Raw genomic sequence first — 15,030 nt, forward strand, 5'->3', positions numbered from 1 at the left:
CAGAGATGCCCCATCCCACATGGAATCGTTCCTGCTGGGGATGGGAAGAGGTGCCCGCTGCTGTGGCACAGACCTTGGGAGCAAGGAGAAGCTCTGCCAGGGCTCTCACCCGGCATTCCACAGAAAATTCCACTATTCCCTTAAAATTACCAGCCCTTGCTGTGGGCACAACAGAGTCACACGGAGCCGAGGAGGCTGGCGGGGGAAAAAAGGGAAAAAACGCCTGGAAAAGTGTTGCTGTGCGCGGCTTCGGTGTCTCCATGGCTACGGGAGCTCGTGGCAGACGTTCCCGGGGAACTCGGACGTGCCGGTGCCAATGGAGACCGCGGGGCTCATCCCCGCCAGGGCAGGTCCCACTCACATCCCACGGCACCAAAACAAACGCCGGGAGGGGAGAGCTCAGCCCACGGCCGGGTGGGCTCCAGAGCCCGGCACGCGTTCCCGGGAAAGCTGAGCCTGTTCCCAAGGAATTCTGAGCCTGTATTCCCGGGAAATCCGAGCCTGTATTCCCGGGAATTCTGAGCCTGTATTCCCGGGAATTCTGAGCCTGTATTCCCGGGAAATCTGAGCCTGTATTCCCGGGAAATCCGAGCCTGTATTCCCGGGAGTTCTGAGCCTGTATTCCCGGGAATTCTGAGCCTGTATTCCCGGGAAATCCGAGCCTGTATTCCCGGGAAATCTGAGCCTGTATTCCCGGGAATTCTGAGCCTGTATTCCCGGGAATTCTGAGCCTGTATTCCCGGGAAAGCTGAGCCTGTATTCCCGGGAATTCTGAGCCTGTGTTCCCGGGAAAGCTCAGCCTGTATTCCCGGGAAATCCGAGCCTGTATTCCCGGGAATTCTGAGCCTGTATTCCCGGGAAATCCGAGCCTGTGTTCCCGGGAAAGCTCAGCCTGTATTCCCGGGAATTCTGAGCCTCTGTTCCCAGGGAAACCCGTGCGGGTGGGGCAGGTCTGGGCCGCGGTCACCGACCCCGCTGGAATCAGGATGATCCCGCTGAAATCCTGTCAGGATTTCGGATCCATCCTTTCCCAGAGCAAACCTTGCTGGCAGGAAGGATCCATCAAAATCACGGCGGATTTTCAGGGTATTTTAAGAAAATGGTTTCATGGAGTTCCTGCTGCATTTGCGTTTAAAGAGGGAGGTATTTTTGGAAGTTATTCCTTTCCCATTTCAAAATCTATGTAAATCCTGTCAGATAGTCCCAGTTCCCAATTAGCGGCACTGCAGCAGCCCAGGGAAAATGAATTAAAGCCGTTTTAAGGAGCACCTCAGCTGAAAACATGGCAGGGAAAGGCGAGGCCAGAGGAAAATGGGCGGCTGCACCCTGGAGCCGGGGCATTCCCGGGGGCTGCTGTGGGATCCAGCCGCTCCCAAGCGGCTCTGAGGGAAGGCACGGAGGTGTGGGATGGTGTCGGATCCCATTTCCCTGGGGATTCCCGAGGGTTTCCATCCCCGGCAGCTCCCCCGAAGCCCCGCTGGTGCCCGGCCGGAGCCTCTGGAGCGGGGATGCTGTGTCAGGATCCTGCTCCTGTTGGGAATCTGCCTCCAGACGCTCCCGGGGGATGCTCGGGAACTCTTTTCCCTCTGGAGAACAAATGGCCGCTGGGCTCTGCCCAGCCCAGCCCTGCTGGCTTTTGGAGCGAGGCGATTTCCCTGCGGCTGCTCCAGGTCCCCGCGGCGCTCCCGGCTCCTGCAGCGGTGACTCCACAATTCCCGGGGCTCAAGCGGGGACTCGGGGGCTGCCTTGGCTTGGAGGGACCCCAAAGCCCGGCCAGTCCCACCCCGGGTTCCTCCGAGCCCCGGACACCCCCAGGGATGGGGCAGCCACGGGCAGAACCTTCCCAAGTGGGATTTGCTCCCCCTGGGGAGAAGCGTTCTCTAAGCGTTCATGAAGTTTCATTTATTTATTTTAATTGGCAGCAATGGTCAGAGGCAGAAGAATCCCCAGGTCCCTCCGAAGTCACCCCCGCCCCTGCCAGCGGCTCCAGGGAGGACTCGCAGCTCTTGGAGCTGATGTGAGACAGGGGAAGAATGGTTTTGGAATCCTCCAGCACAAAAATGAAAACATCTCCGAGGCTTTGGCAGAGGAGCTGAGCTCTGGAGAGGCAGCACAGGAGGCGGCTGCTCCATGGATCCGTCCCAGCTCCTTTCCCAGATGAAAAACACCTCATTGAGAAAACCTCCCCCCTCTAATGAATTGTTCTTAAACGAGCTTGGTGCTCCGGGCTTGGCACAGCTCTTCCCCCGGAGCTGTCGTTTGGCAGGGATGTTCTGTGTGCTGAGGGCTGGAGAGAAGGGACCCTGTGCCAGAGAGGCCCTGGGAGGACAATTCCACCTGGCAGCAGGGGCTGCATCCCTAAAAAACGCCTTGGAGGGAGGAACAGGAGCACAGAGCGCTGAGGGATCAGCGGGGACGGGCTCGGAGCCGTCCCGGTCCTCACACCCCTCCCAAATCCAGCCTGGAACCGGGAGATGCCTCCACAAAACCCCCAGGGCGGGGCTGGTCCGAACCGCAGGAGCCGGGGAAAGCCCGGAGAGGCTCGGGAGAGCGGGGAGGGATGGCCCAGACCCCCCAGGGGCACCACAGAACCGCGGAACGGGGCCGGGCCGGAGCTTTGGAGCAGCCTGGGAAGGTGTGGGGGATGTGGGGGCTTGGAGCTCCCCACGCCGCGATGGGAACAGCCCACGGAGCCTGGCAGGGAGCAGCTGAGTCACCATCCCCATCCCCATCCCCATCCCACCAGCCCCATCTCCATCCCCATCCCCATCCCACCATCCCCATCCCCATCCCATGGATCCCATCCCATGGATCCCATCCCATGGATCCCATCCCATCCCATCCCCATCCCATCCCATGGATCCCATCCCCATCCCACAATCCCCATCCCATCCCATCCCATCCCATCCCATCCCATCCCATCCCATCCCATCCCATCCCATCCCATCCCATTCCATTCCCATCCCATCCCATTCCCATCCCACCCTCTGGGAATGCTCCAAGGGCTCAGCACAGCCTCTGCTGCTGGGGCTGTCCCATCCCAAGGGAAATAAATGTCTCAGCAATGTGGGGCTGTGGGGAGATCCCAGGGATGTTCAAAGCTCTGGACACTCGGAAGAGAAGGAGGAACTGGAATTATTCTCTTTAATCACGGCAGAGCTGTCCTGCCTCACCCTCAGCACCACAGCAATCCTCGGATTTCCTCTCCCAAACCTTTTCCCACCCTCCCTTTCCATGGACAGGGGTCAGGCCTGGCTCAGCTCCCCAGCTCCTGCAGGAGAAGCCCAGACCCCGCAGCTCCTGCTCCCCCTCGGGCATTCCCAGGAGGAAGCTCAGGAAGGAGGGTCCTGAGCTGCCACTGGAACCTGAATTTGGGGGATTCTTTTCATGATCTGGGATTTGCAAAGTCCATTCTTTAGATCTGGGCAGAATTTCACCCCACGAGCAGTGAAGTGGGGAAGTTCCTGCTCCTGGATCTGGGATCTGTGCAGGGATGAGGAGCAGGCAGCCCCAGAGAGCTGAGCAAGGAGCACAGCATTCCTCCCGGGAATGAGGACAGAAAACTTGAGTGTTCCCAAAGCAGCCCCAGTGCTCAGACACCCCCTGTGCTCCTCCTGTCCTGCCCCACAGCCTCTGCCCTCCCCAGGGATGCAGCTGCGGCCAGAACCAACGATGTTCCCCCTGCCAAGCCGTGGAGAAACCAATCCCACCCTGGCTATTCCAGCAGCAGCCCCATCCCAGCAGCAGCCCGAGCATCCAACACCTCCACGTGCAGAGTCCTGGTTGTATTTGGTTTGGGAAAGTGCGAGACACGGCAGGGAGACTGGCAGCCCCCGGAGGGAGTGAGCCCTGTGTGACCCCAGGAGCCTCCCGAGGACACAGCACCGCCACAGCTCACCCCAGCCATTCCCGCACTCCTCAGGGACCGGGATAAGCAGGAGCTGTCCCGGGATCCCGGCCTGGGCTGCTCCCCGTGGCGATTCCGGGCTGGAGCCGCGTGCAGAGGCCTGGCCAGGGCCGTGCTCAGAGCACCTGCTCCGTGCTGGAGGAGGAGATGTCCAGCAGCCTCCAGGCCATGTAGGGGTTCAGCTCGTCCTGGTCCCGGCACAGGGCCCACACGTAGAGCATCCGCAGCACCTTGTCCTGTGGGAGAACCCCGCCACGGGGCCCCGTCACCTTCCAGCTCCTTCCAAACCCGCAATTCTGTGGATTTGAGGCTCCCCTGTCCCCAAAGCTCCCCCTGCTCAACATTCCAGGAGCGGCTCAGCGGCTCCACCCCACCCCAGGCACTTGATTAAAGCTGAGGTTTGGGCTCCACTGGAGAATTTTAATGCCTCTCCCTGATTTATTGCAGCTCCGGAGGAATCCGACAGCAAACAGACTTTGATATCCTGTTCAATAATTATCCCATCAATATTTATCTCCCAGGAACGCAGGAATTTAATGCAGGGAATCACTGGATCAGCTATTCCTGCCCTGCTTGTGAATCAGCCCAGATGGGCCCCATCATTCAAATAATTCCCATTTTTCCAGCCCGGACCAAAGGCCAGGGTTGCAAAAGCCGATATTTGTTAAATGCCTGCATTAATTCCAAGGAAAACGTGCTGGGAAGTGGCAGCTCCAGCCCTGTCCCCACAAAGCCACCGAAGCACAGGACAGGCTGGAGAGACACCTGGGAATAAAGGGACTCCAGGAACCTGCTCCAGCCGCTGCCACAAACCCTGGGATCAGGGAATTCCGTGGGCCAGGCTCCGCTCGGGATCAGCCGGGAGGGAACAGCCCGGGAGGGATTTGCTCCACAGATCATTCCCTGCTCCCCAAGAACCACACACAGCCTGAGCTAGGAGCGGCTGTGGGCGTTCCCTGTGGGATTCTCATGGAATTAAGGCGTGATTTGTGTAAGTGTGGGGAGCTAAAAGCGGGGATTTGGGCATTTTTTCATCCGGTGACTCAACTCTGCTCCCACCCTGTTTGCCAGAGGGCTCCGCTCTGCCAGCGCCCTTCGGGAAAGGGGAAGGGGAGGAAAGGCAGCAGGGACAGGGGAATGGGATGGGCTGGAGCTGCAGTGGGAGACCCCAAATGTGTCCCAGATCCCAAACATGTCCCAGACCCCAAACGTGTCCCAGACCCCAAACCCCAGACATGTCCCAGACCCCAAACATGTCCCAGATCCGAGACCCCAAACATGTCCCAGACCTCAAACAGATCCCAGATCTGAGACCCCAAACGTGTTCCAGATCCCAAGCATGTCCCAGATCCCAAACCCCAAACCCCAGACATGTCCCAGATCCCAAACATGTCCCAGACCTCAAACAGATCTCAGATCTGAGACCCCAAATGTGTTCCAGATCCCAAGCATGTCCCAGATCCCAAACCCCAAACCCCAGACATGTCCCAGGTCCCAAATATGTCCCAGACCCCAGCCCCCAAATCCCAGCCCCCAGATGTGTCCCAGACCTGCCCCAGACTCCAGACCCCAGACCCCAAATCCCAGACCCCAAACACCAAATCCCAGACCCCAGATGTGTCCCAGCCCTGCCCCAGCCCCCAAATCCCAGATCCCAGCCCCCAAATCCCAGCCCCCAGCCCTACCCCAAACCCCAAACCCCAAACCCCAGACATGTCCCAGCCCCCAGCCCCACTCACCGGGTCTCCCTCCACCACCTCCCCTTTGTGGTTCTTGATCACCATCACCACCTGTGCCTGGAAGGTGATGATCAGCACCGGGCCCTGCTCCATCATCTTCCCCATGGCCAGCTGAAGGGACACGGAATTCCACGGGAATCAATCCTGCAGGGCCTCGCCAGGACAGCTCCCCCCATCATCCCAGGATCCAGCCATTATGGAAAAGCTGCTTCCCAAAAAAACTCCCAAGGAAAAAAAATATCCTCGGGAACCTTCAAAGCTTCCCCCGAACCGCTGGGAATTGGTTTTCGTTATTTCCCCAAGTCTGTAAATCTGGGAAATGGGAACAAGCTCTGCTCACTTATTTCCAATTAGAAAGGAAAATCAAAGACTCTCCAAAAAAACGGAATTTTCTGAAGGAAATGCTTGGGATCAGAACATCCTGAGCTGGAAGGGACCCACAAGGATCAAACAGAGCCTTTTCTCCTGCTTTTAAATCCGTTTTTGCCAGGAAGTTGTTCTGAACCAGACAAAAACTGCACCACAAAGACTTCAAGGTGGGAACCTTCAGTTTGCCAGGATTTTTTCCCTCTGTTCCCAGGCCATTCCATTAAATATTTAAAGGTTTTATTCACTGGAACACATGAGGAGTGAAAATTCAGCTTTTTTTTTTTCTTTTAAAACGCAGAATTCTCTTTGTGCCCATTGTGGGAGATCTCTTGCATCCCCTTTTTTGTGGGAGTGCAGGATGCCATGGAATGCTCTGCTGCTCTGGAATTCCTGCCTGTGCTGCCCCAAAAGGAATCACAAGGACTGAGGACAGCAGGATTTTCCCCTTTTGCAATGTCCCCAAACATTCTGTTTTATCCCCAATAAAGGAAGCAGCAGCAGCAGGACAGGCACGAGGCTGGGCTGTGGCACAAAGGAATAAATTGATTTATAGGGAGATTTTCCTGTTCCCTGAGGGAATCTCAGCAGCTCTGCAACGTTCCCGTGCTGATCCCGGGGATCAGCTCCCTCTGACCGCCCCATCCCACCCCTGGAGCTCAACCCACACAAACAAAAAACACTTTTCCAACCCCAGCCCCATTTCCAAGCTGCCATCAATAATCCCCCAGCACCCAGGAGCGCTCCTGGCCAGTGCATCCCTCCCAACCTTCCCACTGGGACAATTCCTCGGGGCTGGAGAGCACCTGGAATGTGCAGAGACCTGGCCAAGTCAGCCCAGAGCTCCTGGCAGGGTGGGAAGGACCTTAAAGCCCTCCCAGCACTGGAATTCCCTGCTAGAACTGGGAATTCCATCTTAGAACTGGGAACTCTCTCCTAGAACTGGGAATTCCCTCCTAGAACTGGGAATTCTCTCCTAGAACTGGGAATTCCCTCCTAGAACTGGGATTTCCCTCCCAGCACTGGGATTTTCCCTCTGGGAGCAGAAATGCCAATCCCCAGAGCTCAAACCCAACAGAGAGGGTTGGAGCTGATGATCCTGGAGGATTTTTCCAATCTCCACGATCCTAAAAGCCCCAGCTGAGCCCAGGAATTCAGTTCCTCCCCCGGAGGGAGAGCTGGGCAGGGAACTCACGTCGATGTTGTCGATGTCCAGGATCCTGGAGTGGAACTGGAGCCCCAGGGCCTTGGCCTGCTGGATGGGATGGGCCAGCTGGCTGTAGGTCTGAGGGAGGAACAAATCCGGGTTGGGAATTGTTTGGAGATGCTCAACACCAAAAAAAAAACCGGGAATTTTCGCTTGGAGGGAGCCAACAAAAAAAAAAAAGTCACGTTTTTTTGTAAATGGGCTGAAGGATCAAAGAACTGCAGGAAATGCTTTGGGGTTCACCAAATTCCCAGTGAAATTCCCACTTTTCCTGGGCAGAATGTGAGGACAGGAGAGCACCTGAGAGATGAGGGACTCACAACTGGACTGAACAGCAGAGACTGGGAAAAGCAGGAAAATCAGGGAAAAGCAGGAAAAGCAGGGAAATCAGGGAAAGCAGGGAAAGCAGGGGAATCAGGGAAATCAGGGAAAGCAGGGAAAAGCAGGGAAAAGCAGGAAAAGCAGGGAAATCAGGGAAAGCAGGGAAAGCAGGGAAAGCAGGAAAAGCAGGGAAATCAGGGAAAGCAGGGAAATCAGGGAAAGCAGGGAAAAGCAGGGAAAAGCAGGAAAAGCAGGGAAAATCAGGGAAATCAGGGAAAAGCAGGCAAAGCAGGAAAAGCATGAAAAAGCAGGGAAAATCAGGGAGTTCAGAATCACCATCTCAACACCCCTGGGATCCATTAAGAGGTTTTATCCCTGGATTCTCAGGGACAGGATTCCCATTTTCTCCCCTGGCTTATCTGACTGATCACTCCTGACTCAGGAGCTTCACTTCCAATTCCAGCTGCCTTGGGAATGTTTGGCTTTGGAAGCTGCTGCTCCCCTCCAGAGCAATCCAAGGTTGCAGGGAAGATCCTCTGCTTACAGGCTTGATTATTGCTCCAAAAAAACGCTCAGCAGGATTTATTAAATTGAAAGATTCGGCTCTCCCAGCCCTCTGCTGGTGGGAGCAGCACTGGGAATTCACTTGGAAAAACTCAGAAGGGCAGAATTATTTGGGATTTTGCAGCACAATCATTTGGAGGAATGAAGACCCAAATAAAAGCAAGACTGTCAGGAAAGGCTCTGCTGTCAGGGGCTCCCTGAATTCCAAGCCCTCAGAATAACCCCATTTTCAAGGGAGAACCCCGAGCTTTGGGGAGTTTCTGGGAGCTCCACTCACGGCCTCATAGCACCAGTCCTTGAGGATGTCGAGCTCTCCGGAGATCAGAGCCTGAGGAGGAAATCAGACAGAACATTTCACATCAAAGTGGGACCAGTCATCCCCTCCAGCAGCAAAACACCTTAAATCCCACATTTTGTGGGACTCTGGAGCTGCAGAGGGGAACAGCAGAAAAGGATTTCCATAAAAACACAGGAGCTGAGGCCAAGGGACATAAAACCTTGGGATAATTCAACTCTCCTAAAGCTTCCAGCTGAACCTTCCCCTTAAATCTTCCTGCTCAAGCTGCCAGAGCCAGCCAAGCTCCCAGTGCTCAGAAATCCTGGGATCAAACAGGAGCAGAGCTGCAATTTTCCGCACTGAGAAATTCAGGGCACAGAAGGAACAGAGGAATCCCACGTTTGGCTCCTCAAGCCCCACTTTTCCAGTCTCTCCAGAACAATTCCTGCTCTGTCTCAAATCCCAAATCCCCTCTGTCCTTCCTGCTGCAGTGACAGGGACCCACATCCATTTACACATCGAGTCCCCAAAAACCTCCAGTTCCAGACACTTCCATGACCACTGAGCCTGCTGCTCTTCCCAAATCCCAGATCAGCAGCCAGGAGCACATCCCAGATTCCCTCCTTATCCCTCTGCTATCACCATTTCTCACCCACTTCCCTCTGACCCCTCCCATCATTTGCTGTTTCCCAGACCAGAACAACCCCTTATTATCCCAGCTTTGAACCCAAATGTGGGATCCAACTCCTTTCCCAAGGTTCTGTGCAAAGCTGGAGAAGGAAATCCCATCCCAGCTTGTGATTTTAGCAATGGGAAAGCAAAGGGACCATCTTCCATGGGATAACTGAGGGGCAAAGGCAGGAACTGCAGCGTCACCTCCAAGACGTTGGGGATGATGTCCCGCTCGCACTGCTTCAGGAAGCGATCCTTGTCAAAGGAGGGATCCACCCTGAGGATCTCCGTCAGCACCTCGGACATTTCCGTCTTGGAGAACAATCCCCCTGCAAAAGCAGCTCCATGGGGCGCTGGCACCGGCCCCAGGAGGGACCATCCCCATCCCATCCCCATCCCATCCCCATGCCATCCCATCCCCATGCCATCCCATGCCATCCCATCCCATCCCCATCCCATCCCCATCCCATCCCCATCCCATCCCATCCCATCCCATCCCCATCCCATCCCATCCCCATCCCATCCCCATCCCATCCCATCCCCATCCCATCCCATCCCCATCCCATCCCATCCCATCCCATCCCCATCCCATCCCCATCCCATCCCCATCCCCAGCCCCATTCCCAATCCCCAGCCCCATCCCCATCCCATCCTCATCCTCAGCCCCAGCCCCATTCCCAATCCCCAGCCCCATTCCCAATCCCATCCCATCCTCAGCCCCATTCCCATTCCCATTCCCATTCCCATTCCCATCCCCATCCCCAATCCCATCCCATCCCATGGATCCCATGGATCCCATGGATCCCATCCCATTATCCCATCCCATGGATCCCATGGATCCCATCCCATGGATCCCATGGATCCCATGAATCCCATGGATCCCACGGATCCCATCCCCAGGGCTCTGGGACTCACCCAGCAGGTCGGTGACGCGGTCGGTGACGGCGCGCGACGCTCGGATGAAGGCGTTGTCGCTCTCGTCGTATTTCATCTTCATCTCAAAGAACCCTGCAGTGGGACAGAGAGCTCTGAGCGCCCCCAGCTCAGCCCAGCCAGGCTTCCCTGCAGGATCCAACCTCTCCTCGGTCCCTCTGCCCAGCACCAGGCACCAGCTGCCTTTTCTCCCCGTTTCAGTCCCCATTTTCCTGCCATGTTCTGATCCCTCCGCAGCCCTCCCTCTGCTAACACTCAGATTTAACCTCTGGGAAGGGCATTTATCCACTGGAAATTCAGGATGAGGCTCATTTGGAGCAGTGTTGCTCCAGCTGGTGGAGTCTCCATCCCTGCAGGTGGCCCTGGGGGTGACAAGGTGGGGACCAGGGACAGGTTGGACTCGATGGCCCTGGAGAACTTTTCCAACCTAAATTCTGGGATTGTGCTCAGGGAATTTTCACTAAAACAGCCTCAGATGATGCCAAAGCTCAGCTTTACACTACAGAGAGCCCCCAGGGGCTTTAAAGTCTTTCCCCAATTTGGAAGCTGTGTGAACCTCCCTCGATTTTCCAGGATTTTCCAGGATTTTCCTTGTTTTAAGCCCCAGCTCGGGAGGAGCGGAGCTGCCTCCCCTCCTGCTGCTGGCAGAACAAAGCAGAGGAGGGAGGAACAGGAAAGGCAGGAGCTGAGCTCCTCGGAGCAGGGTTTGTGCCCTGGAGCAGGGGAGCTCCTCCTCCCTCCCCTCACAGCACTCCCAGCCCACAGGGAAAAGTGGGAATTTGGGATTTGCGGCGGGGCTGGAGGCACGGGTGGGAGCAGGGCTGGGAATGTGCTGCTCACTGTTGAAAACCACGTTGTTGTCCTTGAAATCTTTCCACTGCTGGTACCACTTGGAGTCTTTATGCAGCACCATGCCCATGGCCTCCCTAGAGAGGGCAGAAAACGGGGATAAAACGTGGATATTTGGGAAAAATTAACTGGTAACAAATACAGACAACACCCTGAGGAATATCCCTGGCATCCCTGAGGCTGAGACAGCACAGAAATGATGAGCTCAATTACAAGATAAATCATGGCCTCATAAATGATGAAATAAATTCCAGCCCCATAAATGATAGCCCCATAAATGATCCACCAGATAAATGAAGCACCAGAGAAATAAAAACCCAGATAAATAAAACATGAGATAAACAAAACTCCAGGAGATAAATAAAACACCAGACAAATAAAACCCTGCTAAAAGCCAACGGGAGCTCAGCTTTAGTCCTGCCCAGCCTCACCCAGCACGAGAAGTGAAAACTGAAATCTCAGCTCAGGAGTTCACCTCTCAACATTAAATGTGAACCTCAGAATTCCCAGTCTCCAGTCTGACCACAGGAAGGTTCTGGATCATCCACTCCCGCTGGGAATGTGCTCCCCAAGCCAGCTGCTCCCACCCCACAGCTCCTGCATTTTAATCCCTGTTTTGAACTTTCCCATGGATTTACACACGGAAATATCCCCCCCCCAGAGGACCCCCACGTACTCATTGGCTTCAAACACCCGCTGCTCTTTAATCCTCTCTCCGGAATATTCCGTCCGCTTCCGGAGCCGCTCCGGGCGTCTGTAGGGACCCGTCTGTCCCAGAACGCTCTCATCTATTTCCTTCTTAACGCTTTCCACTCCCTGCAAGGCAAACAGCCCCCTCACAGTGGGTTTCCTCTTCTCCCAGAGCCTGAAAGCCCCTCCTGTGATGCTCCCAGGGACGGGGCAGCCACAGCTTGGACACAAAACATTGGATATTCCCTGCAAAAAGAGGGATTTAAGGAAGGCAAAACCCCACTGGAGAGAGGCATTTCCCAACCTGCTCCAGGCAGGGTGTGGCAGCAGCTCAGCCCTGCTGGGCTCATTCCCCAGGCTCTGGATGTCCCCTAGAGCCATTCCCCAGGCTCTGGATGTCCCCTAGAGCCATTCCCCAGGCTCTGGATGTCCCCCAGAGCCATTCCCCAGGCTCTGGATTCCCCCCAGAGCCATTCCCCAGGCTCTGGATGTCCCCCAGAGCCATTCCCCAGGCTCTGGATTCCCCCAGAGCCATTCCCCAGGCTCTGGATGTCCCCCAGAGCCATTCCCCAGGCTCTGGATTCCCCCCAGAGCCATTCCCCAGGCTCTGGATGCCCTGGGAGCGCAGGGATCAGCACCTGGGAGATGGCTTTGAAGGCTGCAGTCCTGCCCAGCTTCTCCCCTCCCCTGGTCACCGACTCTGCCGACTGTTTGGCCGTTTTGGCCGCTTCCTCCACGCCCTCCTTGATCTTCCTGCCCAGGTCGCTCCTGCTGACCTCGTCCAAGCTCTGCAAACAGGGAAAGGTCATTCCTTTCATTCCATTCCAGCTCCAGGCCTTGCTCCCTGCCCCTCCCCAGCTCTCTTGGAGCCCCTTCAGGGGGCTCTCAGCTCTCCCTGGATCCCTCCAGCAGCTCCACGTCCTTATTTCAGGCAGGTCTGCAGCTGGGGTCTCTCTCCTCTCCATCCCCAGATCCCAGAGGAATTCCAGGCTGGCTCTGCTCTGACACACTCAACCCATTATTTTATTAATGCTCCAGGGTCTGAATCACCTCTGGAACAGCAGCACCTGCCAATAATGACAATTCCAGCCCCCCAAAAGCCCAACTTCAGCAGAGCTGCCCTGGGGAAAGGCCCTTTTACCTCTTTAACCGTCCCTGTTATTTCTTCAAGTTTCTTTTTAATCACTTCTGAGGTCTTCACTGTTTCAGATTCAATGGTTTTCTGGGGGAAAAGAACATTAATCAAGAGGCAGGAACTACTCAAACCCAGCTTGGATGGAGCACAATCCATTAAAGCTGGAATTAAGGGCAGAAAAAGCAACGTTTCAGGGGCTCGTGGCCTGAGTCAGCAGCAGCAGCAGCAGCTCAGCTTTGCAAACGACGCTCAGAGCTCTCTGAACAATGCAAAAGAAACATCTGATGCTCAATTTAATGCCTCATTATTTGATCTGCTCAGAAATGCAGCCAAGTGTCTGCTGGAAAGACTTTCCACCGAAAAATAAAACCCCAAAACATTCCAGCAAATAAACACTGCGAGGCAGCCATTCAGCAGCGAGCGCCTCCAGCCAAGCAGAACGTCTCCCGAGCACTTCAGCCGTGAATTCCAATTTTCCCTGGGAGCAGGGAGAGCCCAGGGGCTGCCCAATAAACCAGGGAACACTCCCAGCACTCACATATTTCCTCCTCGCTTCCCGCAGCGCGTCCGACTCCTCCAGCTTCTTCGCCTCGTCTCGGAATTTTTTGATGCTTTCCTTCATCTCTTTGTTTTTGGCTAATTCCTGTTTGATGTTCTCCACAAAACCTGAGATGAATCCCTTCCTTCCTCCCGAGGAGGAGCATCTGGACTGGAGGAAACCATTCCATGTTGGAGAATCCCAAGGGATTGCAGCAAACAGGACCCAAAGTGCCCAGGGCAGGGGTGGATGGACCCAAGGCAAGCACTGGGTCACTTCTAGAACGTGTGGGAAACGTGGAGCTGCTTGGAAAAGCAGCAGCTGATCCTGCACAGAGCCACATGTGCAAGGGATTTCACGGAATTCCAGGATGGATTGGGTTGAAATGACCTTAAATCCCACCCAGCTCCATCCCCTGCCACGGGCAGGGACACCTCCCACCGTCCCGGGGTGCTCCAAGCCCCATCCAGCCTCAGCTACCCCAAAATTCCTTGAGTTCCACTTAAAAAAGTGGAATTTTCCAGCCTGGAACTGGCTCTTCCCAGAGCCACATCCACATCCAGGACTCTGCTGGATGAAAGTGAAAACACTTTGGGGTGGAAATGGAATAAATGGAGGTGGGACCAACCTGGGGGGTGCCCAGGGCAGGGCTGATCCTGTCCAGGCTCCTGGGGAAGGCAGGGATGGGGTAACGGCGGGACAGGAGCCACAGGCCGCTGAGGAGACATTTCTGCAAGGAAAAGAGCACAGCAGCAGCTCAGGGACACGGGTTTGGGACAGCAGCGATGCACAAATCCATCCTGGAGCTGGAAGGTGAGAAGCACAGGGGTTTCTCTGGGGAAACTCTTCCAAACACAACTTTCTGTCAGCTCTGGAGGCTGCCAGGACAATCCCTGGATGGTTCTGCTGCCCCTGCCGAGGTCAGACGTGCCAATTCCTGCTCTGGAAGGGCTCAGTGCTGAGCTCAGGGCTCCCAGCAGGGGAATCCAAATCTGCATTCGCTCTGGAACCCCGGCAGGTCCCGAACGGAGCAGAAATCCCCGATATCTCCTCCAGCTCTGGGCACGGAGCTGCCCCGGGCGGGCCGTGAGGGAGGCGCTCCGGGCCCGGCTCCCAGAACCCGGCACAGCCGCCCCAAACGGGCCCGGGAGCGGCTCGGGACACGCCGGGGGGACACGGAGGGGCCCGGCCCGCGGGGACACGGCCCCGCCGGAGGCTGCGGGAGCCAGCGGGGCCCGGCCGGGAGCGGCGAGCGCGGAGCGGGGCCCGGAGCCGGGCCCGGGGCTCCTCAGCGGGCGCTGCCAGCGCCGGGGCCCCGCGGGCCGGCAGCGAACGGCGGCTCCGGGCTGTCCCCGCCGGGCCGAGCAGGCCCCGTCCCCGTCCCTGTCCGTGTCCCTGTCCCGTCCCGGCCTGGCCGCGCTGTCCCCGCGCTCACCCGGCACCCTCCGGCCGCCGCCATGGCCCGCGCGCCCCGTCACCTTCGCGCGCCGCCGCGCCGTGACGTCACTGCCGCGCGGCGCACGCGCCACGTGGCCGCGAACGGCGGGGACCCACCGGGACCCACCGGGACCCCCGGGAACGGCCGGGACCCCCAGGGACCCCCGGGAACGGCCGGGACCCACCGGGACCCCCGGGAACGGCCGGGACCCACCGGGAACCGCTGGGACCCACCGGGACCCCCGGGAACGGCCGGGACCCACCGGGACCCGCTCTGACCCACCGGGACCCCCCGGGCCCCTCCGTGCCCCACCCCTCACCCATTTGTGTTCCTAAAAGCGTTTCCTGCAGGAGAAGGGGAATCTCCCCCGGGCCTGCAGCAGAGTTTGTCCCGT

General features: G+C 56.9%; 1 protein-coding gene across 3 annotated transcripts; it reads right to left on the reverse strand.

Moving 5' to 3' along the window:
• Nucleotides 1-1,881: 1,881 nt before the first annotated feature.
• Nucleotides 1,882-14,709, reverse strand: TIMM44 (translocase of inner mitochondrial membrane 44). 3 transcript variants are annotated; one of them, XM_086862525.1, is made up of 13 exons: nucleotides 14,634-14,709; nucleotides 13,827-13,928; nucleotides 13,199-13,369; nucleotides 12,667-12,747; nucleotides 12,164-12,313; nucleotides 11,512-11,651; nucleotides 10,827-10,912; nucleotides 9,969-10,061; nucleotides 9,258-9,382; nucleotides 8,382-8,432; nucleotides 7,208-7,297; nucleotides 5,647-5,757; nucleotides 1,882-2,694 (listed from the first exon to the last, which is right to left on the reverse strand). In XM_086862525.1, exons 1-13 carry the CDS (start codon nucleotides 14,655-14,657, stop codon nucleotides 2,440-2,442), a joined length of 1,479 nt encoding a protein of 492 aa, XP_086718651.1. In that variant the 5' UTR covers nucleotides 14,658-14,709; the 3' UTR covers nucleotides 1,882-2,439. The 3 variants fall into 3 exon arrangements, with proteins under 3 accessions (XP_086718651.1, XP_086718652.1, XP_086718653.1); XM_086862526.1 differs by having other exon boundaries at nucleotides 1,882-2,148; nucleotides 14,634-14,705; XM_086862527.1 differs by lacking the exon at nucleotides 1,882-2,694 and adding an exon at nucleotides 3,131-4,143 and having other exon boundaries at nucleotides 14,634-14,706.
• Nucleotides 14,710-15,030: the final 321 nt, after the last annotated feature.

This window comes from Cyanistes caeruleus, chromosome 25 (genome assembly GCF_971803275.1).
Source record: "Cyanistes caeruleus chromosome 25, bCyaCae1.hap1.1, whole genome shotgun sequence".
Taxonomy (NCBI): Eukaryota; Metazoa; Chordata; class Aves; order Passeriformes; family Paridae; genus Cyanistes; species Cyanistes caeruleus.

Coding starts and splice junctions, on each gene's coding strand:
- TIMM44 (XM_086862525.1), bottom strand. CDS start 14,657: ATGGCGGCGGCCGGAGGGTGCCGG. Junction 13,370..13,826: donor CTGCCCTGGGCACCCCCCAG/GTTGGTCCCACC, acceptor GGTTTCCTCCAG/TCCAGATGCTCCTCCTCGGG. Junction 9,383..9,968: donor CCGCGTCACCGACCTGCTGG/GTGAGTCCCAGA, acceptor CTGCTTTTGCAG/GGGGATTGTTCTCCAAGACG.